This window comes from Borostomias antarcticus (assembly GCF_949987555.1).
Source record: "Borostomias antarcticus genome assembly, chromosome: 12".
Taxonomy (NCBI): domain Eukaryota; kingdom Metazoa; phylum Chordata; class Actinopteri; order Stomiiformes; family Stomiidae; genus Borostomias; species Borostomias antarcticus.
This window is the reverse complement of record NC_140245.1, coordinates 13012755-13039346: the sequence shown is the minus strand read 5'-3', so window position 1 is coordinate 13039346 and position 26592 is coordinate 13012755. Positions and strand designations below refer to the sequence as shown.

At 44.6% G+C, this 26592-nt stretch overlaps 2 protein-coding genes across 2 annotated transcripts; both read right to left on the bottom strand.

The window, feature by feature from the left end:
* Positions 1-958: 958 nt before the first annotated feature.
* LOC311315728 (serine/threonine-protein kinase SIK2-like) lies at positions 959-5332 on the bottom strand (the record flags this gene model as incomplete). The annotated part of the gene is made up of 8 exons (XM_084446432.1): positions 959-996; positions 2212-2335; positions 2488-2612; positions 3091-3252; positions 3383-3446; positions 3676-3792; positions 4411-4536; positions 5321-5332. The coding sequence occupies 8 exons, from the start codon at positions 5330-5332 to the stop codon at positions 959-961; spliced, it is 768 nt and encodes a 255-aa protein (XP_084302558.1).
* Positions 5333-6129: 797 nt separating this feature from the next.
* Positions 6130-25716, bottom strand: LOC311315727 (heat shock factor 2-binding protein-like; the record flags this gene model as incomplete). The annotated part of the gene is made up of 12 exons (XM_084446431.1): positions 6130-6143; positions 6531-6788; positions 7830-7933; positions 8860-8977; positions 9413-9557; positions 9860-10009; positions 10531-10634; positions 10787-10934; positions 24269-24440; positions 24703-24806; positions 24901-24988; positions 25682-25716. The coding sequence occupies 12 exons, from the start codon at positions 25714-25716 to the stop codon at positions 6130-6132; spliced, it is 1440 nt and encodes a 479-aa protein (XP_084302557.1).
* Positions 25717-26592: the final 876 nt, after the last annotated feature.

The following is a 26592-nucleotide window of genomic DNA, read 5'->3' as shown; positions in this document are numbered from 1 at the left end:
TTTAAGTAGCCAAGTATTAAATTCTTAACAGTTTGCGTTGGTAGTGTGACTCCCCTTTTTGTTGCGACTCTACGAGCTGGGTCGTAACACACAAAACTTTCAGGGACTTGAACTAGAACAGACCAGAGGGCAGACCCTCAGACCTGGAGGGTGCACCTGAAGAGCTGCTGGGATTTTAGATCTCTGCTCCTCTCAACCTGCTACTGTGGACAGAGGAGCGGAGCAAGCGTCACCATGGGCCCCTTTATCAATGAGCTTGTGATCAAAAGGATTTTTGAAGTGAACAAAGATTGCAAGTATTTGGACCTTCTACGTTTCTTTCTCTTGTTTTCTTTGGGAATAAACTACTGTTTCAATGTTTATGGTACGATTATTTTGCACTGGGTGCATCTTGTTTCATACAGTGGGCTTATAAAGTGAGGAATACTGTAGTAGCCTATGTCCCATCTCAAAACTTGAGGGAAGTGGAATCTGAGATTTTAAGGATGTTCAATGGTCAATAAAATGGCTTTAAGAATGAAGTTGTTATTCTGTCATTTCTACTCAACCAGAATTTATGTGGTTTGGTCAAAATAACCATCCCGATTTATTTATTGCTCCTACGTTTACACACACAGAACTGTCATGTATTCATACAGCGATGCATACCAATACAGTTACTTGCAATGAATTCCATGCAGAGGGAGCAGCAGAGCGAAATGCCTTTTCCCCAGTTCTGTGAACACTCGAGGGACAGTCAGTGTAAAGAAGTCATATGATCGTAAGATGTAATGTCCTTGATTCCTAATTAGGTAGTTTCCTAGATAGGATGGGACAACACCAAGGAAAGCTTTATAAATAAAAGTCAACATCATCTAAACTGTGGGAGGAGGAGAGAGAGGATGTGTACGGAGCCGGGGGGGAAGAGAAGAAACTGAGATGGAGAGAAGGAGAGAGAGCGATCATCCCTCTCCCGGGGTCAGCCGGGGTCGCTGAATGACGCACAGACACGGGGCCCTGGAACGCTCCACACGGTTTGAGTTACACACCAGAAAGTATTCATTAATTTCTGCTGGTCTGCTGAGGTATTTCATACCTGGACTGGTCTCAAACTCACTCGCTGCAAAAAACACTGCCCCACAGCCATGGTTCAAGAGCAGCAAGTTGGTCAATAATCAATAATAATAATAATTATTATTATTATTATTATAATTATAATAATACAGCTCCTGACGAATCAGAGTGAATTTATTTAAATGAATATCTAACATTTTTAGAAACATGCAAATCATTCGACTGATTTGCCGAGTGCTTTACTACATTTAACAGCCCATCCTTAATTTAGCGCGTCCGATAACATTATACATTCCTTCAATGTAATGTACTGTAAAATGGTTCGACAAGTTAAAAAGAATAATCGACAAAACTTAAATGTAAAAACTACACCAGCACACTGACTGAAAAGGCACTAGGGGGTGAATTTACAACAATTTTCAAGTACACTAGTCTTTGTACAGTAGACAGCATGTTGAGAGACGCCCATCATGTGGCGTGGGGGATCTGGATGCTGAATGTTCTTAGCCATTAGACAAATATATTCCAGGAGCTTGCTCCAGGTTGCCTGTTTCAATATCTGTGTGGTTTGTATGGCTCTATGTGCTACTAACCCTGTTCTGCCTTCCCTCTCCCTAGTGCCTCTCTCTCTCTCCCTCCTATCTTCTAACCAGGTCCAGTGGATACCCCACTGTCACCAGCAGACCACCCTGAGTCCGATAGATACCCCTGTGTCTGCTGTGGATGTCGTAGCATGTCCATAGGATGTCCTCTCTCCTATGATGCTTTTTAGTCTCTCTTACTCTGAAATGTAATTTAATGTAATGTATTGCTTTATAAATGTTCTTAGCCGGTAGACAAACATACTCCTGGAGCTTACTCGATCGCCTTGTTGAGAGGGGTCAGGGAAGAATTTTTACAGCTCACTTATCTGGCCCCCGGGTGATTACTGTTCTTTTGCTTCCCTCTGGAATATGTAGGGGTGGGTCGTATGCCCACCTCCCTTGTTCTCTGTAAAGCGCATTGTGTTGCCTCTGGGTAGGAAATGCGCTATACAAATAAAGCTTTGATGATTGATTGAATTAAAGGATTCTGATTCTGATGTGTGTTTCGGTACGGAGGGTGGGCTCGTGATTCGGATGTGTGTTTCGGTACGGAGGGTGGGCTGGTGCGTCCTACCCTGTGACATGAAGGAGGGGACTCGGAAGTGGCCCTCGGTGACCCTCTGTCTGAGCGCGGGCAGGGTGGGGCCATCGAAGGGCAGGGCGCCGCACACCAGCACGTACAGCACCACCCCCAGACTCTGCCGACCGGGAGGGAGGGGCCGATGAACGTTGGCACATTTTCTACCTCCTGCCTGCTATCTTCCCGATCAGACGCGCTACTATATGAGCTAGAAAAACAGCGAGCGTGACAAGTTGACTGGTCAGCTGCAAAGCATCCTGGGTCGCCTACCCAGATGTCCAGAGAGGGCCCCTCGTACTCCCGCCCCTCGAACACCTCCGGCGCGGCATACGGCGGGCTGCCGCACCACGTTCCCAGAGCTTCCCCTGCGCTGAAGAAGTTCCCAAAACCAAAGTCTGCAGGTGGGGGAGACAGAATGTGTAAAAGAAGCTGTATCCTGAGAAACCCCCCCCCCCCCCACACCAATTAATACACATTCAGGAAAGCGATGGGAAATTGTGTATATAAGACGTGTTACAATGTTTAAGATTGATTGATTGATTGATTTTATTTATTTTTAAGACAGGGACAAGTTACAGTAGACATTTACCCTATAGAATAGGGAGAGATGCACTGTACAAGGTTATAGCTAAAACAGCTAATTTCCACCCGCAGTCCCTGGGCAAATTAATATACAGTCTTAAAATAGTGGGGCAAATAGTACACAGTAGGAAAGTTACATACATAGAAGGAAAACAAAAAAGTTATGTAGCAAAGATTTCACTCAAACTTCAAGATGAACAAACATCATTGTCAGTTCGAATCTTCTACTGAACCATTGTTTCTGCTGTTGCACGGTCTCACACTGTTGCTGGCTAGTAGCTAGCTAGCTACCTGCTAGTTTGATATCCATGTTGGAGTCTAGGAGCAGATTCTCCGCCTTGAGGTCACGGTGTATGATGCGGTTCTTGTGGCAGTACTCCACCGCCGTCAAGATCTGCCAGAACCTCCTACGGGCCTCGCTCTCACTCAGCCTCCCAGACGAGGCCAGATAATCTAGAGGAATGGAGTTAGAGTGCGCTACAGTAGAGGGTAAAGACTGAGGAAATGTATGCATTAGTCAATTGCTGAGACATTTTGCAATTTAGAGACAGCACAACCCTACACATGACCGTCTTCCACTTACCAAACATCTCCCCATTACTGGCGTACTCCATCACCATGTACAACATATCTTTAGTTTCCATCACCTTCAAAACACAAGGAGGAATACTTTAGTAAGAGGAGGTATATTCAGGGGGTATTTTTTGCTTCAAGGCCTAATAGGGAGAAAAAGAACCCTATTTTCCGCTCTGAAAACCCCACGGGATTCACACTGTAGCAGACAGGAGGGTGGGTAAAGGGAATCATGTCTCTAACCCTATCCCTCTTAGAAGAGAGAGAAAGAGAGAGAGAGGGAGAGAGACCTCACTGACGGACCTGGTAAAGCTTGATAATATGAGGATGGTTCAACAGCTTCATGATCTGAACCTCCCTGTAGACCTTCTCCAGGTCTGTGGGCTCCAGTTTGGTTTTATCGATCATTTTAATGGCCACCTGAAGGTACAGACAGCCAAACTAAATCATCTTGAGTAGGCTGCCATGCCCTTTGCCCTATGCTGGTTGAATATCTGGGCAGCGTCAGACACCCTATCATGTTACAAAACTATGTTATATCTCAAGATTCAAGATTCCTTTATTTGTGGCATGTAATGTAGGTGTGCAGTCACGGAGATTATCCTTGATACAGATAAACTCTAATACTGTATTCCAAATTACAAATGTACAAATTACAAATTGACAAATTATTTGTAAATTACGTCGTTTTTACAAACACTAATTACATTTCTATACAGTATAATGGATTACGTACGTGCTATATGATATGAATAAATAAATAAATAAATAAATAAATAAATAAATAAATAAATAAATAAATAAATAAATAAATAAATAAATAAATAAATAAATAAATAAATAAATAAATAAATAAATAAATAAATAAATAAATAAATAAATAAATAAATAAATAACGGAGCGGGGGGCGTGAGTGAGTTATGTAAGCTACATGCTACAATAATAATAATTATTATTGCATGCTATAATAAATAATCCCGGGGGGTATACACGATATCCTAGTAGTATATACAAAAAGGTTCACAAGCAGTTACGCACCTGAGTTTTTGTGACTTTGTGACATGCCAGTTTTACAATCGCAAAGTTGCCTTTGCCCAACGTCCTAATGATCTCGTAGAAACCGACCTGGAGCGCTCTGCCTGCCGGCAAGCTTGTAGGGGACCCCTCGACAAAACCACCATGGTGACACACTTGGCTCTATTAGAGGTTGCTGTTGGAATATATATTGATGAAAAATACAATTAAAACAGATTGGTTTAATTGGATAAAAAATAACTCAATATATGACAGCAATAACATTTCTGAAAGGATATTATTTTACCTGTCTTAGAGTTGAGATAATACGTGGAATACCTTCAGCCAGAGTGATACAAGTGTTATATTCCTTCTTTAGGAAGTTCATATTTTGCAGCGGGATCAGCGAAGATATCCATGATCCCCTGAATGAAATCGTCCCCACAGCGTCGCCAAACTGAAACACGCTCCATTAACGTCACTCTGGCGTCAGAGGCTGAGCTCCAGGTGGTGCGCGAGGAGGTCACAGCAGCGCGCGCGCTTTGATAGAGTTGCCGCGAGACCGACTGCCTCGCCGCGTCTCGTAAGCGTTCTGAAAGCGCGCGCAAAGTAGAGCTCAAGGCGGTTGATAGCGTAAAGTCCCCACGTGGATTCCTATGCAGTCTGAGGACCACACCATTTCGAAACTTGTCTGACAAACGCGCCATTGGCCAAGCGACTGTGGCAACATAATCAATACAATCAACACAATCAATTAAACCAAGAGTGTAAATTATTTGCAGCCAGCTTTAGGTCAAGTGTCAAATGTAACCTACAATTTCCTATGTGGTAGAATAGAATTCTACATTTCCCATTGGCGTAGAGCAGATTTCTCAGCACAGGAAATATTTCTTGATAATTTATTGCTGTCTGAAAAAGTAGGCTACAAACATACTTTGGGTACCATATTGGCAAATATCCTTTGAGATGCAAACTCGTGTTAAAGGAGTAGTAAAGGGAAAATGCATGTTTAGCCCTGTTCTGGTTACTTATGAAATCGAGAGTTTAACATGTTTTTGAATGATTTTTGAAGATGCTTATCCACATCCATTGTATGACCAAAGTGGTGGTAGAGCAATTATCAACTTTCTCAAAAATACTAGCTTTGTCAACATTTTGATCTGAACCATTGTATATGATCATAAGTAACCTTAAAACAGGGCTAAACATGCATTTTCCCTTTACTACTCCTTTAAGATGGGAGATGGTAAGCCCATCTTAATAAGAGGACTGTAGAACCTGAAAGGCCATTTCAAAATACAATACAAACAGAGGTGACCCTGGTCACCTCCGGTCAATCCTCTCGCCTGGGAGTGTAAACTAGCAGCTTAATCCTACCAGACTTCTCTTTGCTCGTTATCACAAGTTCCGTGCCGCCTAGAAAGCACGTGCGAGGATAGCTTACGTCTCATCTCCTCAGACAATCTGACTTATCCACTTACAGTAGATCACCCAAAGACCTGACATTCAGTCTACAGCTGCTCGCCCATGCAGACCTGATACTCAGTCTGCACCCAAACACTAGTCTGCGCCATCTCTGTTTACCCGGGTGAATGTGATCACATGATTTGGGAGATTGGTGGGAAGGGAATCAAATGTTCTGCTCATGTGAAATCATTTCACTTTAAACGTTGTTGTTAAATATATGTTTTAATAGTTGAGAACATTTTTTAACAGTGTCAAATGTGTAACATGAACATCAGTTCAGTCCTTGGCAGCTGACAGAAGAGTCACAAATCCCCAGAGAATGGGAATTTACATTATAAACAGAATGCCTCCATAGAACTAAGGGCATATGGCCATTATTACCTATGACAATAAATAAACTGGCCATTATTACAGTTACATAGGGAAATTAACCCCATTTTCCAAGATGGAGGCAAAGGGCCCTATGACATAGGATCATGACAAACAAAACAACAAAACAGGAAAAAAAACAAAAAAAAAACAGTATGGAACTGTTCCTTTAGTACTAGTCCAAGTGCATCTGGTGTTGTAGAACAACAACACTCTGGAGAGTACACATGGCCAGCCCAGTGCATCATGGGAAAAGCTCATCAGAGGGAGCTATCCTCTCAACACGTCTTAGCGAGAGAGGGACGTACACGGGTGTGTTTGCGCCTGGCGGGACTCGGAGGTGCTGGTCTCCGGGGCGCCGGCGTCGTGGAAGGAGCTGAGGTCGTCCAGCGTCTCCTGGGCCGTCTGCCTGAGGGCAGGATGGCGGCTGGAGGTCAGCCGGCGGATGCGGGCCAGGGGGAGAGGGTCCAGGGGCCCGGGGCCGAGCAGAGCCGAGGCCTCCTCCTCCTCCTGCAGCAGGGACTGGAGCAGGCGCAGGGCGTGGAGACATACTTCTGGGTCCCCGTCTCAGAGAGAGAGAGAAAGGAAGGGAGAGAGAGAGAGAAAGGAAGGGAGAGAGAGGGAGAGAGAGAGAGAGAGAGTGATGTTCTTAATCTTCTGACCACACATGAGCCCGACGTCAGAGTGTAGAGATCTGAGGCAATGCGGCAGCTGTGCTTGGCATTGCACACATAAACAAAGTGTACACATGTACAGAGGGAGTTAAAGGAGAATGCTCTTTTTCGACAACCTGGACCTTATTTACGGCATATTATACGACGTTTGACTCACCGAGATAACTTTGGTGTAATTCGGAGGCCTGTAGAAGAAATTTAAAATCCAGCGCGAGCCAAGTATATCCATGTAATGGCGGCGGACGGGGCACCGAGAATGAAGCTTCTAAAAATTTAAAAACCGCGAAACGGTTGTTTTCATCAATCTGTTTTTATGAATCGCTAGTTGTGCTTCCATAGAGCGAGGGCTTGTTGTGGTTTTCACATGCCTCTGTAATATGATCTTTGGAAACGTCTTTAGAAACGGAATAAAGCTTCCCCACTTGCTCCAGCACGCATGCGCACAGCGCGCAGACTGGCTATTGTCCGTCTGTAGGCTGCACTCGCGCCTCACATTCTCTACGCTACGATCGGCTTCCATCATATTCTAAGTCATCTTCTATAACCTCAAAATCTGATAAATATTAAGCCATATTGCACACAATATTCCAGGCACCAACAAACGGAGTGTACAACCGTTTCGAGGCCGAAAATAAATTTTTTAGAAGCTGCATTCTCGGTGCCCCGTCCGCCGCCATTACATGGATATACTTGACTCGCGCTGGATTTTAAATTTCTTCTACATGCCTCCGAATTACAAAGTGATCTCGGTGAGTCAAACGTCTTATAATATGCCGTAAATAAGGTCCAGGTTGTCGAAAAGAGCCTTCTCCTTTAATACTGCTGTAAACAGTTTACGAGTAGTGCGTATGTAAGTAGTGCACACGCACAATAAATAAACATGAAGCTCATCGTTCTTCCCCGGGCTGCTCTGGACCAATCTGGTCCTCTCACCTTCTAGAAGGGTCCAGATGAGAGGCAGCAGTGCTGGGCTCCCGCTGATGTATTTCAGCCCCTTCACGCTGATGCTGACGTTGTACAGAGCCATCAGCATCAACCTGCCACGCCAGGAGAATCAGCACACTGTATACACACACTCAAATACACATAACACTCTGTATACACACACTCAAATACACATCAGCACACTGTATACACACACTCAAATACACATCACACTCTGTATACACACACTCAAATACACATCACACTCTGTATACACACACTCAAATACACATCAGCACACTGTATACACACACTCAAATACACATAACACTCTGTATACACACACTCAAATACACATCAGCACACTGTATACACACACTCAAATATACATCAGCACACTGTATACACACACACTCAAATACACATAACATTCTGTATACACACACTCAAATACACATCAGCACACTGTATACACACACACAAATACACATAACACTCTGCCTACTGTACTGTGTGAAATCTTTGCTACATAACTTTTTTGTATTCCTTCTATGTATTTAACTCTCCTACTGTGTACTATTTGCCCCACTATTTTAAGACTGTATATTTATTTGCCCAGGGACTGCGGGTGGAAATTAGCTGTTTAGCTATAACCTTGTACAGTGCATCTCTCCCTATTCTATAGGGTAAATGTCTACTGTACCTTGTCCGTCTTAAAAATAAATAAAAATCAATCAATCAAATCCATCAATTATATACACTGACCACACTACATTTTGTGTACCGTTTTTTATCTTATTTTGCATTTGTATTTTGTACTGCTCTTTTGCACTGTCCTGTCCCTGCACCTTGTCCAATGTTGTCTGTCCCTGTCCAATGTCCTGCACCATTGTCCGAGGCAAATTCCTAGTATGTTGAAAAACTATATGGCGATAAAGCGAATTCTGATTCTGATCTGACCGGAGAGAAACTACAATGCTAGCTCTGATTAAATAATAACTCTGTAAAAACTCTTGATGATAGGATGTGCAACTCTCACACTTTGAGTTTGGGGAAGACGCCTGGCTTCAAGAGCTCCAGAAGCTGCATCAGCGTATCCAATAGGACGTGAGCAGAGTTGGACAGGAAGTCCCGCCCACACGTCACAGCCGCCACATCTGAGTGGACCAGAAATAAGCAATGGTAAATGGGCGTGACATCTACAGTACAGGTCATTAGTATGAACAGGGTAACCGCTTATTAAACAATAATTAAGGCTAACAGTGCACGGGGAGGGATAGTTTGTACACAATCATGTGTTCGGAATCGCTCCCTATTCACTATTTAGTGCACTATATAGGGCGTCAGCCATTTTGTTTGTAGTGTCCGAATTCTCCACAGAATTTTCGTTCCCTATATAGTTCACTATTTATTACCCACAATTTACCTTAATTTGCAGGGAACAGTGCATGTACCCTACATTTTCTCCGTTCCCTAGGTAGTTCACTACATGGTGAACCCTATATAGGGAATAGGGAGTGAGGGAACGAGGGAGCGATTCCAAACACAGCTATGGTTTGAAGTAGCATTCGGTTGCACGTCTGGACACTCACTGGTGACAACTCCAGCCAGGGCCAGGACAAACTGGTGGTCATGGGAGTCGTAGTCCTGCTGTCCGCACTTGGCCTCCCCATCCAGAGACTTCACAAAGCTCTCTAGAGTCTGACCTGCGAGGCTGAGGAAGGATGGCAGCTTCCCCTGCGATGCACACAAGACACACACAAGACACACACGCTTCATGGAATATGTAGAGAGTGGGTCGTATGCCCACCTCCCTTGTTCTCTGTAAAGTGCATTGTGTTGCCTCTGGGTATGAAATGCGCTATACAAATAAAGCTTTGATTGATTGATTGATTGATTCATAAGCTTGGCAATGAAGCGGGGATCAAGTGTGGCCCCGGGGCAGCTGGGAAATGAAGAGAATACTGAACATAAAGGGAGTGCGTGGATGAGAAGGCAGACAGTTAGAGTACTGGGGGGCCGTCCCTCTCTCTACTCACGTCGGCCAGGACGTCTTTGACAGCCTCCTCTCTCCTGGAGGCGCTCCACAGCAGGGTGCAGGAGGCCGCGCCCAGGCCCGTACAGAACTCTGCCTGCTGCTGGAGCTGCTCCCTGCTCTCCCAGACCTGCTCTCTCAGGACCAGCTTCTCCTGCGCACGCACACACACGCGCACACACACACACACACACAGACGGGCCCCCCCACACACACACGCACACACACACACACAGACGGGCCCCCCCACACACACACACACACACACAGACGGGCCCCCACCCACACACACACACACACGGGCCCCCACACACACACACACACACACACGGGCCCCCACCCACACACAGACGGGCCCCCCGGTAGAGCGGGTCGTTCAGTGATCGTAGGGTCGGCGGTTCGAATCCCGGCTCCTCCTGACTACCTGTCGAAGTGTCCTTGGGCAAGACACTGAACCCCAAAATTGCCCCCAATGAGCAGGCAAGCGCCTTGCATGGCAGCTGCTGCCATTGGTGTGTGAATGGTGCTCCGGGCCAGTGTAACAACTGGATGAGGAGCGCATTACAAATGCAGTACCTATACCTATTGACACACGCACACAAACCTACCTCCGACACTAGCTCTTCTATCATTACCTCTGCTCTGTGGGGATAGGACCCCCCCCTCCTCTCTCACCTCCCTCTCTTTCTGACACTCGCTCTGGGCGGCATCCAGTCGCGAGCGGAGGTGCAGGCACTCCTGCCTCAGCTGCTCCTGCTCCTGCCCGAGATGATCCCTCACTGTGCACAGCACACACACATTCCCCCACACCATCTCATTTGAATCCTACGCTTCCTGGAGGTGATTTAAGGCGTTTTGTTTGTTTTTTAATAAAGAAGTAGTATTTTATTTTTATTTGTGGTGTTTTCTGTCATGTGATTGGTTGTCTTACATGTCTCTGCAGTACGGGCTTTGTGTAGCATTTCTACCAGGTCCCCATTCACTACCTTCGGTAAGAACTCTCGGAGCTGCATGACCTCTGTGGTCAGCCTCTCCAAGTCTCTTTTCTTCACTTTAACAAAGCCATCTTGGTTGTCATCCTGTAAGAAAGATAGATGAGTGTTTCTTTATTACCTGCACACGGGTGCTTGAAAGTTGGGCTGATAGCGTCAAAGGTTTAACTGTGATGACACCTAGTGGACAAGCTCGGAACATCGCCAGTGTCAATCTGTCCTCACTCTTGCCCAGATTCAGTCTAGTTAGGGAATTTTAGCTAATTGTATTGACCATCTGTAAAAAAAAAAAAATGCTTACCAATAGCTTTCTTCACCAATGTGTTCATCTAGGTGTCTACTAACACATATCAATTAGTGCAAACCCAAATCCTTGTGGAAAATTCTTGGGAGCCAATCAAAGTTGGGATGCTCAGAGGGCCTGGGCGAAAAAATTGGAAAATAAACTTTTGCCAATATTAGCTTGTGGGATGTCTAACTATGTTTTTTGGGGGATGGGGGATGGGTGAAGAAAGCTATTGGTAAGCTTCTTTTTTGTTGTGCAGATGGTCAATACAATTAGCTAAAATTCCCTAACTATACTAGTGGAAGTCTTCAGTCAGCTCATCGCATTTTTTATAAGTGACAGTCATTTCTTATCATACGATCTAGACTACAATTTGAGAAGAGTATTATATGTTTTTGTGAAGAGTATTAGCCTAAAAACATAGTCATCGTTCCTATCCATAGTGTAATAGTCTACGCCGGCGTCACATAGGCAAACGTTAGCTAACCAAGCTAGCGTTTTCTGAGGTGATAGAAGTTTAAAATATTTAGCTGGCCAACTATGTCAGCAAAATATAAGCAATAGCTGTGGTGGTAAACTAGTAGCCATATGAACAACGTATACCTTTCCCAATTTGCACGTAACCAACACTCTTGTATCTGCCGTTTGAATCATGTCCTCTTCAGCTGGCTGCAGCCGTGGAGCACCAGTCTGGTGCCGGTGTGCGGTTCTGAAGAGACCGGAAGTCATTCGTTTCCTATGACAGTCCGAAATAGAACCATAGTTGAGGTAAATATTGAACGTTAGCTTGCTAGCTACGCTAGTTAGCTAGGTTAGTTGATAGCCCCGCATGTGCTGGCTTGGGGCTAGCTATACTGTTACATTTGTACCAGGGATGTTATATTAAATAGATTCTGAGAGGAGGCAGGTAAGCAAAACAATAAAACTCAACTCATTTTAAAGAGGTGGGTAAACTGAGTTTACCTGGGTTTACTCATCACTACACGCCTGCTTTGTAATGTTGCATTTTAGCTCTACAGATAATGACATCTATCTATTATCATATTGTAAACACAAGTATATGCCATAAGCACAAATGAGTTCAAGTTTGCCCTAAAAATATTTCGGCTGTAGGCTCGCATGGAAGACAGAGGTCCTTACACCCAAGTCAACCTCCACGTCTGAGGACCCATTTTGACGGCGCGAACACAAGGAGGGACTTCAGATTGTCAAAATCGACACAGAGGAACCTTGGTGATGGTCAGGAGGATGGGGCAAGACCATGGAGGTGCTAATAATAGCAATAACAATAATAATAATAATTCATTGCATTTAGAGCTTTTCTCAGTACTCACCCTTTACAATGGTCTTGTCATTCACACACAGGTGCTGGTCTTTGGAGGTAACATTACATCAGTCATTTAGCAGACACTTTTGTCCAACATTACCTTAGTCATTTATTTAGCAGACACTTTTGTGTGTCTGCTAAGCGACTTACAGTGGGCCTAATTGCATTTAACCATTTAAAGGTTGAAGATCTTAATGGTGGCCATGGTCCTGCTGCTGCAGATCATCCCAACCCTGGAGATGGCCTCAGAAAGTGTCTCACAGCAGCAGCACCAGAACAAGTTGCCTGGATCCCAGCTCTTGGTGAACATGACTACCCCCATCCTGCCATAAGTAGTCAGTCTATCAGTTCATGAGTGTGCTTTGCCTTGTTCCTTATAGACAGCCTTGAGGCTTTAAACACTGATCAGTTGGTTATAGGCAGCCTTTAGGCATTTGTTTAAATGTATTTGTATTTAAATGAATGTGTAACACTGTACATAGTAATCAGTTCTTTAAGTTTTTTGGGGGGAGACAACAGATCAGCGTTCTCATCGCATCTCCTGTCAGTACCTTTTGCAAGGAAAGCTAATGATCTGACCAAATATAAACAAGTCAAAAGTATATTTGAAGACCATTGTGTAATAAAAATATCCAAGAAATGTTTATGGTTGTTTTTCTTCCATTATACATGTAAAGGTTACTTCTTGATGTATTAACATTTCAACAAAGTGTAATATCTACACATCAGACACATTGTCTTGATATGTCTACATGTCATGTACAGTAACTTGGAAGGTCTTAACACAACACGCAGAGCGCTTTGGACATGTAACTCCCTTATCAAGTAGTCGTTAGTCAGACACATTAAACAGCGATGCTTTCATAACCGTCTCTGAATAATTCCAATGAAGCATTGTGAACCAACATGTGTGTTCCGTCTTTTATGCCTAATTGCAAACTACAATGTCCATTAGGAATGTTCTTTAACTCTAATGACTGGTTTTAGGTATAGTGACATTTGTTCTTTGACTGGGAATACATTACAAGGAATGACACACAAACACCAATTTAATTCAAGAAAATACATTTAATAAAAAATAAAAACAATAATGGAACAAGGTAAAATAGTTTTTTTTGACTGAGGCTTCTAGAAGCAACATCAGCCGGTCCTCCCTCTCCTTAAACAACCCCCTTTCCTCCCTCCACTCAGCCTTCATCTCTGCCTTCTCTCTCCCCCATTCAACATCAGCCGGTCCTCCCTCTGGAGGACGGCCAACTCTTCCCTGTTTACGGGGAGGAGAAACACCACGCTGAAAGGCTTGGAGTAAGTTAACTAACGTATGCATTGTTGTTCAGAAGCAATCCAGCGGTCTGTTTACTTTGGATATTGATTCATGTAGGACCTACATCTTAGAAGCTGGGCTGCAGGGGAAGACGGAGGCAGCCTGGATAAAGCACACAGAGAACCTTGTAGCCATGTACAAGGTGATTTTGATCTACAGGCTACATGATAGCAAAGATATTGATAGGGACTCACAGTTTGTATGACACTAGACAACTGTTATCTAACCTCATAGGACCTAAAGAGCCCCAGAACTGGGGTCAGCACAGAGGGAGGGGAGGCCACAGCCGCTTCGTGGAAGTGGTACGGGGTCTTGGAAGAGGCGATGGGGGCCACCCATGCGGTTACACCGTAAACAGGGAGGAGTTGGCCGTCCTCCAGAGGATCATGTCCCTGGTGTGGTCGTTGGTCCCTGTAATACATCCAGAAGTATTATGGGACAATGAATACTAATATATGATATATGAACAGTTGAACTCGTTTAAATCACGGAATGAACAGACAATTGTTTAAACAACTTCAAGTAACGTTAGGCTCGGTGGCTAAGGTTAGCCATTTAACAACTCATCACAATTTCGACATTTCTTATACATTTCTTAAGCAATCATGGTCATAGTACATGGAAATGTTACTCTGTCTTGATTCTAGCTATAATAACATTTAAGCTATGACATTAATACGTTTTGAGCAAGAGCCGTCTGAACACCTGTAACGTTAGTAGCCTATTAACGTTAGCTGGGCTAGCTAGCTAACGTAACGTCCACCAGAGATCAATGCAAGCAGCTAGCTATCATGACGTTCTTTTTCGAAATGTAATTTCTACCCCACCTATATACACAAAACTGCATTTGTAGCTCTGTGTCGTTATAACTAAGATATCTGTCAGAAAAAAATATTTTTTCATCGACAAATTAAGTCAATACTTACATTTGAAAGTTCCCGCTGCGGTCCCGGTGACTTGTAGATCCACCATCTTTTTATTTTATTTTTTATCACTGCCCAGTGACGTATCACGTCTCGACTTCCGGAACAGTATGCTCTGGACTATGCTACATTTTCGCCCATTTTTTCGCTGATTTCGCCTGCTATATAGTACCTACTATATAGTAGGCGAAATACAATAATCACAGTTTTGATGAAGCATGCTGCATCTCGCCTACTATATAGCAGGTAGTATGCATTTCGGACACGGCCCATGTGTCTCTAGCCCACTCACGGGCTGAGCTGTCGGTTCCATGGAGTGGAAGTGGATAGTGGCGTGGTGGCGAGACTCCGCCCCCTCGGGTCAGAGGATGAGCATGAAACAGCCGGCTCAGGTAATCTCCCATCAAACGACTCGGCACAAGCTGCAGAGCTCTGGCTCCTACCGAGGCCTGTAAGATGGCTGAAGGATGTCTGTGGTGATCTATACTGATAGTTGCTATGCATGGGGTGTTTGTCACCATTCCGCTACGATCTGGAAATAAAGTTTGTTTTTTTCACATCTACAGGAAAGTTTATTGCACACAATCGACTGGTTTCTGACCTGCTAGATGCTCTCCTGCTCCCACGACAGGTCGCTGTCTGCAAATGTGAGGCTCACACTGACAACCCTGACTCTGTGAACTCACACTGACAACTCTGACTCTGTGAGGCTCACACTGACAACCCTGACTCTGAGGCTCACACTGGTAACTCTGACTCTGTGAGCTCACACTGGCAACCCTGACTCTGTGAGTCAAGGCAACGAGAGGGCGGATGCAGCTGCCAAGGTGGCAGCAAGTGTTCCCAGAACAAAGAGTGAGCGTTGCCTGCATGATCTGTGTGATCCCTCCCCTCCCTGGTCCTTAACAGCTTAATTGCAGGAAATCCAGAGGTGGGTACCTGACAGCGAACTCAAACTTTGGCAGAGGAGCAAGAAGAGACAAAAGAGAGGGAGTATGGTGGGGGCCTAACAACCACCCATGTCTACCATCCTCATGGTTTCCATTCTATGCTAAGTTGACACATGGGCGAGACCATGTATCAGAAGGGGGGATGATAGATGCACTCACACCACACTGGTATATTAAAGGTTTTTATCAACAACGTATCATCTGCGCCACTAACAATGTAGGCAGAGGGGTGCAAAGCAAATTGGCCGGTCACCCCCTAGTGACGAGACCGTTTCAACATTTGCAAATGGATTTCATTGAACTAACACCTAGTGAAAGAAAGAAATATTGTTTGGTGATTGTTGACATGTTTTCAAAGTGGGTCGAGGTTTTCCCGAAAGTTAAAGTGGATGCTAAAGCAGTTGCAAAGGCCTTGGAGACAGAAATAATACCCAGGTGGGGTATCCCCTTCTCGAGACGGGTTATTGGGGGTGTTTGTATGTTATTGTCTTGTTTGTATATATTGTATGAGGTTACTGTGTTGTGGCCCAACGATATCTGCTAGCTAAATGTGCCAGAGACTCCAGAAACAGAGACAGGACACCGGATCCAAGTTCAACGATTTAATAAAAATCATAAACCCTACCTAATGTAAACTAAAACTACTGGGTGTGTGTGTGTGCCTGGTAGGAATGTGAATGGAGTGTGTGCTAGACTACGTGTGTGAGGCAGTGTCTAGGTGCAAAGCTAAGTGTGGTGCAAGGGTAAATGGACCGGGCAGTGTGGTGTATGTGCTGCAGAAGAAGAACCCTATTGGCAGGGGTGAGTCGACAGGGAGGGTCCGAGAGGTGGGTTCCTGGGTCTAAGGCGTGGGGGGAGATCTGTCTGGGAGGGTCCTGAGAAGGGGAGCGTGGGGAGATGGGGTCCCGAGGAGGAATGAGAGGGTGGTGGGAAGGAGCAGTGGAGATGGGGCTTAGGAGGTTTGAGGGAGGGTGTAGGTGGAGCTGGGGAGACACTGGGTCTAGAGCCGGAGGGAGCCTGGGAGAGCAGAGGAGAGAGACGGGTTAACACACACAACAAGGAGGTAGACATGTGGGAGCAGGGTGCTGGAGGAGGCTCTAGTGAGGACCAGGACTGACCCAACAGCCCGACGTCTGTCTCCAGCAGCCTGAAGTAGCGCCGAGCCCAGGCGGTGATTGGCTCCAGCTGGTTGGATGGTAACGGGCAACACCTGCTGCTGAAGGAGACGCCGGGCCCAACCTCAACAATGAGGCCCTGAGCGGGACTGGGACCGGGACTGAGACTGGCCTGGGGGAACAACATACTGTTCTGCTTGCATGTAATAAACTTAGAACGTTGGCATTCACTCTCTCCTGAGCAATAGCCTACTTTTGTCAACAGAAATTTCCACGACACTTTTACATAACACATTTCTTATATCCATATCTATAACATACATAACACATCCCCACCGGCACCCTATCCTATATTGTATCAATTGTATTACTTTTGTAATTTGTAAACATTGTGTAAATGTGTGTGTTGAAATGGCACCTCAAGGAGCCAGCAGTAACATGCCACTGTGATTGTACACTATATCTTACATTTTGCACGTGACTAATAATCCCACTGAGCCCCCTACATCCCCCACTGAGCCCCTGCCCCCCCCCCCCACTGAGAATTGTCTTGCAGCTGGGTGGACACACACCTTGCCCGAGGTAGACCAGCTGTGGATATCAAAGGCTCTGTTCAAGTGGCCAGCAGCACGTGGGCATTCTGAGCTGGACAAGCTATGGTGGTATGCTCCACAGCCCCCCCTCACCACCACTACAGTGGTACGCTCCACAGCCCCCCCTCACCACCACTACAGAGCAATGCTCCACAGCCCCCCCTCACCACCACTACAGTGGTACGCTCCACAGCCCCCCCTCACCACTACAGTGGTACGCTCCACAGCCCCCCCTCACCACCACTACAGTGGTACGCTCCACAGCCCCCCCTCACCACCACTACAGTGGTACGCTCCACAGCCCCCCCTCACCACCACTACAGTGGAACGCTCCATATCCCCCCCTCACCACCAGTACAGTGGTACCCTCCACAGCCCCCCCTCACCACCACTACAGTTCCAGCCATGGAGCGTTATTTGGGCCATCCTTTGCTCCTCTGGAGGCCCAGAAAGCTGTGGAGGGTGCAGCCCACCAGTCCGCTCACCTGATCCGCTCCAAACTTTTGTTGGACCATGCTGCACCCTTCCACTGAGTTTCATGAAAATCGGTCCAGTAGTTTTTGCATAATCCTGCTAACAAACACATGTACAAACGCAGACACACACCCACACACGCCACCGAAAACATGACCTCTCACCCTGCGTTGTCGCTGAAGCGGAGATAAAAACACACATTGATAAAAGTTTCCTGTGTGAAACTCACATCAATAGGGAGGAGGGACCCGATTGAATGAGAGACAAACTGCATACAGACACATCAATAGCATATCCTTGTAGTGTAGCCTAATAACTCAGTAGCAAAACTGGACGAGGGTGGATTGGTCTATTCTAACCGAAGTAGCAGCATCATGGAGATCAATGTGGAGATGAGTGACTATGTGAATGCATCTGAGAAACGAAGGGACAGAAAGCTGATCACAGTGACACCAGGTTCAGGTACTAATAGGCTGGTCAATACAATTAATGTCATTTTGTCAGTGTCATTTTATATATAGCCTATAGCACCATTCAGGAGAAGGATAAAAACATAAATCATAAACGCAGTGAGAACAGATATAAACGCAGTGAGAACAGATATAAAAGATACAAAAGTAAAATTATTTAATTAAAAGATAGGTAAAAGAAATGTTAAAAAGGTATTTTTAAGATCTTGCTTAAAAACTACCACGGTCTCGAGGACTTCCGTTATATGGTGTTCGAGTGAGAGGGTGTGCGTTTGTCTTTCCCTGCTCATCGCACTAAACTGCCTTTTTGCCTGCCGAACTCAGCCCAAATCCGTATTTAACGGGCTCAACGTATGCCAAGGAGGTCCGCCAGATTTCTTGATTTGTTAGGTAAAGCTATTCCTGGAATGTCCGACAACGCAAAGTTCCGTAACAGGTCTTATGAACACGGGAGAAGGCGGAGAAGCTGTTGGCTCTTCAAATCAGACAACCAGCCGCCTCAAGAATGATCACTGAGACTTAATTTACACATACACAGGTATTTACAAAAACAGATATTTCCCTCTCTCCGTTTTAAAAAATAAAATCGTGCACACGAACCCGCATAAGGTCGCACACCTGACGCAATGCATTTTCTGTCGCATACATGACGTAAATCTTCGTCTTCCTCTATTTACATGCAAACGAATTAACAGTTTTCCTAAATCTCCACTTTGGCCAGAGTTTTTAAAACATTAGTTTTCAGTGGGTTAAAACCTCCGTTTACGTGTAAACGACAGGTACAAACGCATATAAATATCAGCATTTTCCCAGATCCCTAGCTACGTGTAAACAAGGCCTGAGATTAGAATTAGCTCCGGACAGACAACGGTTGACCAACAGGATATGAATACTGAATTCAAGCAGTTTTACTCGCATTTATATACTTCGGAGTCAGAGGGTGATAACACTTCAATAGATTTTTTTATTTTTTTTTGCGAACTGAATATCCCCCGATAACCGTGCCATAGTAGCTAACCCACCAAACTGGTTGTGACCATTATATGCTGTAGGCTAAATCCCTATACTGTAGCCACTACTGGCTGCTAATCCGGAGAATTGTTTTGACGTGTGCTCAGTGATACGATGAGTCGTTCTTTAGCAATAATCCATAGGCTAATTTATTTTCTTCTCACCAAGTCCATAAATCCATATACAGTTAACTTGCAGCCATAACGTACTCCAATAACAACAAAAACGCATATACCGAGCACAGTCGAAAACTGTTTGCTTCCCAACTCCATTAGCAGCACCTGTGCATTGTTTGTACCACAGGTTAAATGAGGTCAGCGTCAGCCGACGCAATACAAAGTATAGAGCCATCTAGTGGTGGAGAGGAACCATTGCAAATAACAAAAAATGAAATATGGCTCATACATATGCAATGTGTAGGCTATTCATGTTGGGGGTTTTTTCTTATTTATTTTTGTGTGTTTTGTCTTTGGGTGTGTCCTCATTCATTTTGTCTTTCATATGTTTGTTCAATTTGGAAAATGCAAATAAACATAAAAATTCAGGCATTCTCAGGTCCTCTGGCAGGGTGTTCCAAAGGCTGGGGGCATATGAACTGAAGGCTGCCTCCCCATGCCTTTTATGCTGTGTTCACACCGGGTGCAAATTTTTCCTGCAGCACGGCGAGTTTACATAGAAAGTCAATACAATTCGCGCGAACTGGGCGCCGCGAATTTTCTCGCCGCGCCTGGTGTGAACACAGCATTACTCCTAGCTCTAGGAACCATTAAAAGCTCAGTGCCAGAGGACCTGAGGGACCTAATAGGTGTATATTTAAAAGCGTGTCTGATATGTGTTTAGGTGCTTGATTATGTAAGGACGTATAGGCCTATACTAATAAAATAAGACCTCCTTCTGGTCTTTATAGGAACATGTGCTGCAGCATTTTGAATCAGTTGGATTTGACTAATCGCTTTTGTTGGTAGGCCAAACAGGAGAGCGTTGCAATAGTCCAACCTGCTAGTAAAAAAAGCACTGAAGCACAAGTCTTTCAGTAGCATGCATTAGTCTCAGTTTCAGTACCAGTCTGGGAAAGGAAAGGTTTCACCATGGCAATGTTTCCTAGGTGATAAAATGGGGTCCTTGTCACATTCTTTATATGGACCTCAAATCTAAGAACAGAGTCCAACACAACACCTTAGTTTCACCTAAGTACACTGATAGTCTCTCTTTCATCTTTTTCACCAATGATCAATATTTCAGTTTTGTCCTGATTTAACTGGAGGATGATCTGTGACATCCACTATGTCAGCAAACCTTCTGTCAAATGGTCAGTTGAGCTATAGTTGAGGGGTGTCAGAAATGTAGAACTGGGTGTCACATAGGGGTAACATGGACAGACTGAAAAGTAAGGGCCCAAGAACTGATCCTTGTGGGACCCCACATGTCATCTCAGTGTTCTTTGAGCTGTTAAATAAGTCATGAACCAGTCATGGACTGGCCCAGAGAGGCTGACCCAGTTCTCCAGTCTTCTAACAAGGATATCATGGTCTACAGTGTCAAACACTGCACTCAGGTCCAGGAGGACAAGGACAGAGAGCTTTTTCGAGTCGGCATTGATTCTGTGGTCGTTAACAACCTTGACCAGTGCTGTCTCTGTGCTATGATGAGGGAGAAAACCTGACTTTAAAGTGTCCAGGATAAAATGTGCAGCTAGGAAATCATTTAGCTGTTTGAATACAATTTTTTCTAGAATTCTACTTAAACATGGGATGGGGCGATTGGTCTAAAATTACTGAGGAGTCCAAGTTGTTTTTCTTTAGAATGGGTTTTAATGTGTGCTCCTGCACCCAAACATGGCTTGACATTTGTGTGTGTGTGTGTGTGTGGGTGTGGGTGTGTGTGTGTGTGTGTGTATGTGTGTGTGTGTGTGTGTGTGTGCGTGCATGCGCGTGTTCATCCTACAGGAAGAAAAGTCAACAGACTGGTTCCTTTGACCCTCGGCCTGCTGTGTGTCCTACAAGCCACTCTCAACATCTCCCTGCGTCTCATCTTCTGTGAGTCTATTGCCATTTTACAATACTTACAGTATATCTCCAAGAGATAGTAAACACAAGCTTAATTAGGATTTAAAGGTGTTCTATTATGCTATTTTTCAACAATGTAATGTATTTGGGGTCCCCAAAACATGTCTTTGAGTATTTTTGCTGAAAATACCACTCAGAATAAGCGTTCTAGCATGCCTCTATAGTATATCAACGGAGGGGTATAGAGTCCCGTTGACCACAAGATCAGATTGAGCGGATTGAGCGCTTTTTCATATGCAAATGAGCTATGAGAATATCAGTATTAATGGATGATTACAAGTACTTTCCGGTGTGAAAGAGGAGATAAGCTCCAAACTGTTTTGAGAATGATCAACCACAGCCTCTCTGCATCAAATCAACCACAACTTCTCTTTCCTCTCAGCTGATAGTCAGACAGACCAAAACGCCCTGACTGACGAAAGAGACCAGCTACAGGCCAGCTTTAACAACCTGACAGAGGAGAGAGACCAGCTACAGGCCAAGCTCAACAACCTGACAGAGGAGAGAGACCAGCTAAAGAAGGACAAAGAAGAGCTAAATGAGATAAATAGAAGTGAGAACAATGTATCTTCCTGGAAATTAAGTTCAAGTGGAAAAGTAGCCTAGAGCTGTGCCAGGAATGATTTTCAGTTGTTTATTTATTTGATGTTTATGTGCTTCCTCTTCAGTTATGCGGCAGTTGACTATTTAAAACTTTATTTAAACAGTCTTACATGTGTCCTCTGTTTCACCATTATGTGGTATGAAGTGTTAGAAGAAGGATGGAGGAAGTTTGGTGGCAGCTGGTACAACTACGTCTTCAATGATAGGAAAACCTGGAATGAGAGCAGACAGGACTGTCTGAGCAGAGGAGCAGACCTGGTGATCATCAACAGCAGACGGGAACAGGTGTGTGTGTGTGTGTGTGTGTGTGTGTGTGTGTGTGTGTGTGTGAGAGAGAAAGAGAGCGAGCGACAGAGACAGACAGACAGACAGACAGACAGACAGACAGACAGAAGAAAGAAAGAAAGAAAGAAAGAAAGAAAGAAAGAAAGAAAGAAAGAAAGAAAGAAAGAAAGAAAGAAAGAAAGAAAGAAAGAAAGAAAGAAAAAGAAAGAAATGTATGTTCGTTTGCTGATTAAAGTATGTTTGTCTTCCACCATCAATAGATATTCATCGTTGGGCTGATTCCACTTTCATCTAAAGCAGAGACCTGGATTAGTCTGAGTGACAGAGAGAGAGGGGGGAACTGGACCTGGGTGGACGGAACACCACTGACCACATCGTCTGAAGACTGACTATCATTGATCTGAGTGTGATTGTGTGTTGTTACAGTACATAATGCAGGGCCAGACAGTGATTCTCTGTGCTGCCTACATTGCAGGTACTGGTGGAGTGGACAGCCTGATAGCAAAGGAGGAGTGGACCAGGACTGTGCAGAGTTCTGGTACCTTGGTCGTGGCCAAATAGGAGACTGGAACAATGAGGATTGTTCTATAAAAAATGAGTGGATCTGTGAGAAATAGAATAGTGTTCTCTCTAAGCACTGTTGTTAAAGGGTCTAACTACTGTACCTTAATGACAATCAAAATGATCTTACACTGTCAAAACAGGAAATATGATGCTTACTGTACATAGCTAAGAAAAGCTGGAATCCCAACTGGACCTGTAACAGTTGAACCCTGACCTGTAACAGTTGAACCCTGAGATGGAGACGATTTAGATCAAATCACACCAGACATCACTGGTGAAGATCCTGGCCAATAGACCTTTCCGACCTGTCAATCAGACGGAGAATAATAACCAATAAGGCTGCTTATTTCCTTAAGACCACACCTCTGATTTCCCACAAACAAAGCTTGTCCCATGTTGTGTTCATAGTGAAACGTGGACCAATGATGGACTACTCAGACAGGTTACTAATGATGTAACTCATGTTTATTTTCAGATAGCATATCAGCAAGGTACATTTATTAGCATTAGCATTCCCCTCGCTAGCTTAGCCCCCCCCCCACACTCTCGCAGCCAGGACCCTATCAAATGGCTTAAGATGTTTGGTCATGGTTACTTTATCAAACTAGCTAGCGTTTTCTTAGATAACACTTTTGATAACAGATCCTTTAACAAAATATAATGTGCGTAAATGTGCTTTTTTAGATTAAAGGTATCCTATTATGCTTATTTTCAACAATTTAATATAAGTCTTTGGGGTCCCCAAAACATGAGTATTTTTGCTGAAAATACCTCTCAGAATAAGCGTTCTAGCATGCCTCTATACCTGTTGACCTCGAGATCAGATTGAGATTGGATTGTGCTGAAGCATTGGAACTGATGTGACAAGACCTGCTAACACCAGTTACAGTGCATCTGGAAAGTATTTATATCCCTTCACTTTTCCACATTGTGTTATGTTACAGCCTTATTCCAACATGGATTACATGCCTTTTTCCCCTCAAAATTCTACACACTACCGCATAATGACAAAGTGAGAAAAGTTTTTGAATTTTTTGCAAATGTATTACTTTCATTTTAAAACGTTGCAATACTTTGTTGAAGAACCTTTGGCAGCAATTACACCCTCAAGTCTTCTTGAGTATGATGCTACAAGCTTGGCAGTTTCTCCCATTCTTCTTTGCAGATCCTCTCAAGCTCTATCAGGTTGGATGGGGAGCGTCGGTGCACAGACAATTTCAGATCTCTCCATAGATGTTCAACTGGGTTCAAGTCTGGGCTCTGGCTGGGCCACTCAAGGACCTTCACAGACCTGTCCCGAAGCCACTCCTTTGTTATCTTGGCTGTGTGCCTAGGGTTGTTGTCCTGTTGGAAGGTGAACCTGGGTGTGGAGGGGGGTGTGGAGACTGTCTCTCAGGACAGTGGAGATGACCCAGCAGTCAGAAGCTTACAAATACAGTCTCTCCTTGCTGCTGTTCTGACAGATCCACAGAGGAGGAGCAGGAGAGCTCCAGCCTGAGCTGCAGAGCCCTGAGCAGCTCTGCTGATAATGCTGCTGCCCCCTGCTGGTCAGGAGAGGCAGCGCAGCAGTGGAGTAACCTCAGCAGCAGTCTCCTGTCAACACTGGTAGACAACAGGAGACAGAGAGAGAGGTACCAGGTACCTTACAGCTTTATGGGTAATACAACACTATACTTCACTAGCATTAGCCACATTAAAGCTGCACTAAGTGATTTTATTCACATTGTCAAAACCAATTAAGACCAACTGATATCAGATGGTTTCATTCACGCAAAATACAGACAAGTATGTGAACGCCACTCGCGACGCAGCCGCTTGTCTACCCGTATGTGTTGTTAAAAAGCAAGTATATTGCGGTCTTTACCTCTTCATAACCAGCCTGTGCAGGATAGGAAGAAGATCTGAGGTGTTCTTCTCTGAGAGCTTGTTCTTCCTGAGGTCCACCTGTACTGGGTTGTTCTGGGTCGACTGCGGTAGGAGGTAGAGGAGAACCTCCCAGTCCAGAGAGCAGGAGGTAGAGGAGAACCTCCCAGTCCAGAGAGCAGGAGGTCAGGTCTCCGACAAGCTTCTCCAGGAACGACTGAGTCAACTCCTCGTCCTGAGCTTCAAACACAACTACAGCCAGCTGCTGCACAGCCTCGGAACACAGTCTGAGGAAGACAGAAATGACGCAACATATATTTAAAAGAATATAAAGAAAGTATGGGTGACATTTTCAGTGCATTCGGCAAAGAAGAAATAACAAACCTAATATGTGAGAGAGAGAGAGAGAGAGAGAGAGAGAGAGAGATCTTGCTGGGTGTGAGAGTGAGGTCCACTCTGGAGGCACAGAAGCTCAGGACTCTCCCCACAGACCAGCAGGATTGTCTGGGTAACTCTCCTCTCAGCACACGGGTGAAGCCCTAGACCTGGAGGAGAGGGACCAACTGGTGGGCCTCCTCTCTGGATCTCACAGGGATGGACCCACACACACTTTGGAAAAACCCAGCTTCACAGTTGAAATGCAGAACAACATTGGGGACATCATCCATCAGAACCTCAGATACTCTATGTTCAATCACTAGCCTTACTTAATTTGAATACGTTCATCAGATGCACTCACCTGAGTTTTCAGATCAAGAGCAGGTACTTAAGGGAGCTTCTCACTTCACTCTCTTCACCTGGAAGGACACTCCTGCCTGTTTGAATCTCACAATCCTTCACATGGGAGTACAGGTCCAACAGGAAATCACCTTAGTACTCCACATCACCATCATCCCAGTCATGGAGGGGGGAGGTTCTGTAACTGCACACTGATGACAGCAGCTTCAGAGTCTTCTCTCCTGTCTGCTCCTCCCACCCACTCTGCTGCTAGAGACAGGAGATCCACCAGGAACATGATCTGCTTTGAGCACTGTCTTGATAGAAACTGTAACAAAAACATACATTAAAGAACAATTTTACTTGTATATTTCACATTTAAACACATTCTAAATCTAGTGGTTATAACACTCCACTGGTTCTGAACAGATGTTACCTAAGAGTAGGAGGAAAACAATTGGGTTGCTTGAGTTACATTTGCCTCTTACAATCTGAATGTTCAGAGCCAATCACTTGAGCCGTGTGCTATAGGGCAGACACTGAAGGAAACTCCTCACTGCACTCTCTTCATCTGACCAGAACCTTTTTGATGTGGTATTAAAGATGTTTTCAAAAGATGTTATCATTGCAGATTTTTTGTGTGCCCTTTCAGTAGTAATTCTGGCTTGGTCTTGCCCCTATCGGTTCAATTCTAACTGATTAACTGTTAAATTTCATCTGAATGAAATACGCAGCCTTGCCGATGGTGTGGTAGCCTACCGCTCCACGTGAATGTTTTTATTTATTTATTTATTTAATGAAAAGAGGCCAGGAAAAGGCTGAAATTGAGCAGCATCTTACTAAGAATGATTTCTTAAGTGTATTTCACTCAGAAAAGTATGGAACGTATGACTTGGAGAATACACAATCCTGAGTTGGTGGGGGACGGGGCAGTCATAATAATTCAGGATTGCTAAGGCTGGAGTAGGAGGAGAGAGGTCGGGGCACGCGTGTGCGAGACGGCTGGTGCTGGTGGACACTCAACGCTGGTTCTGCCAGACATGCGGGCCTCATTACAGAAACCTGCTGTCTGAAAGCCTGTCTTATCTCAGTTTAGGACCACATTTAGGATTTTTGCTATTACAGAAACCTGTTTACAATAACAATGTGCCCAATAGCAATGTTTATCGTTGCT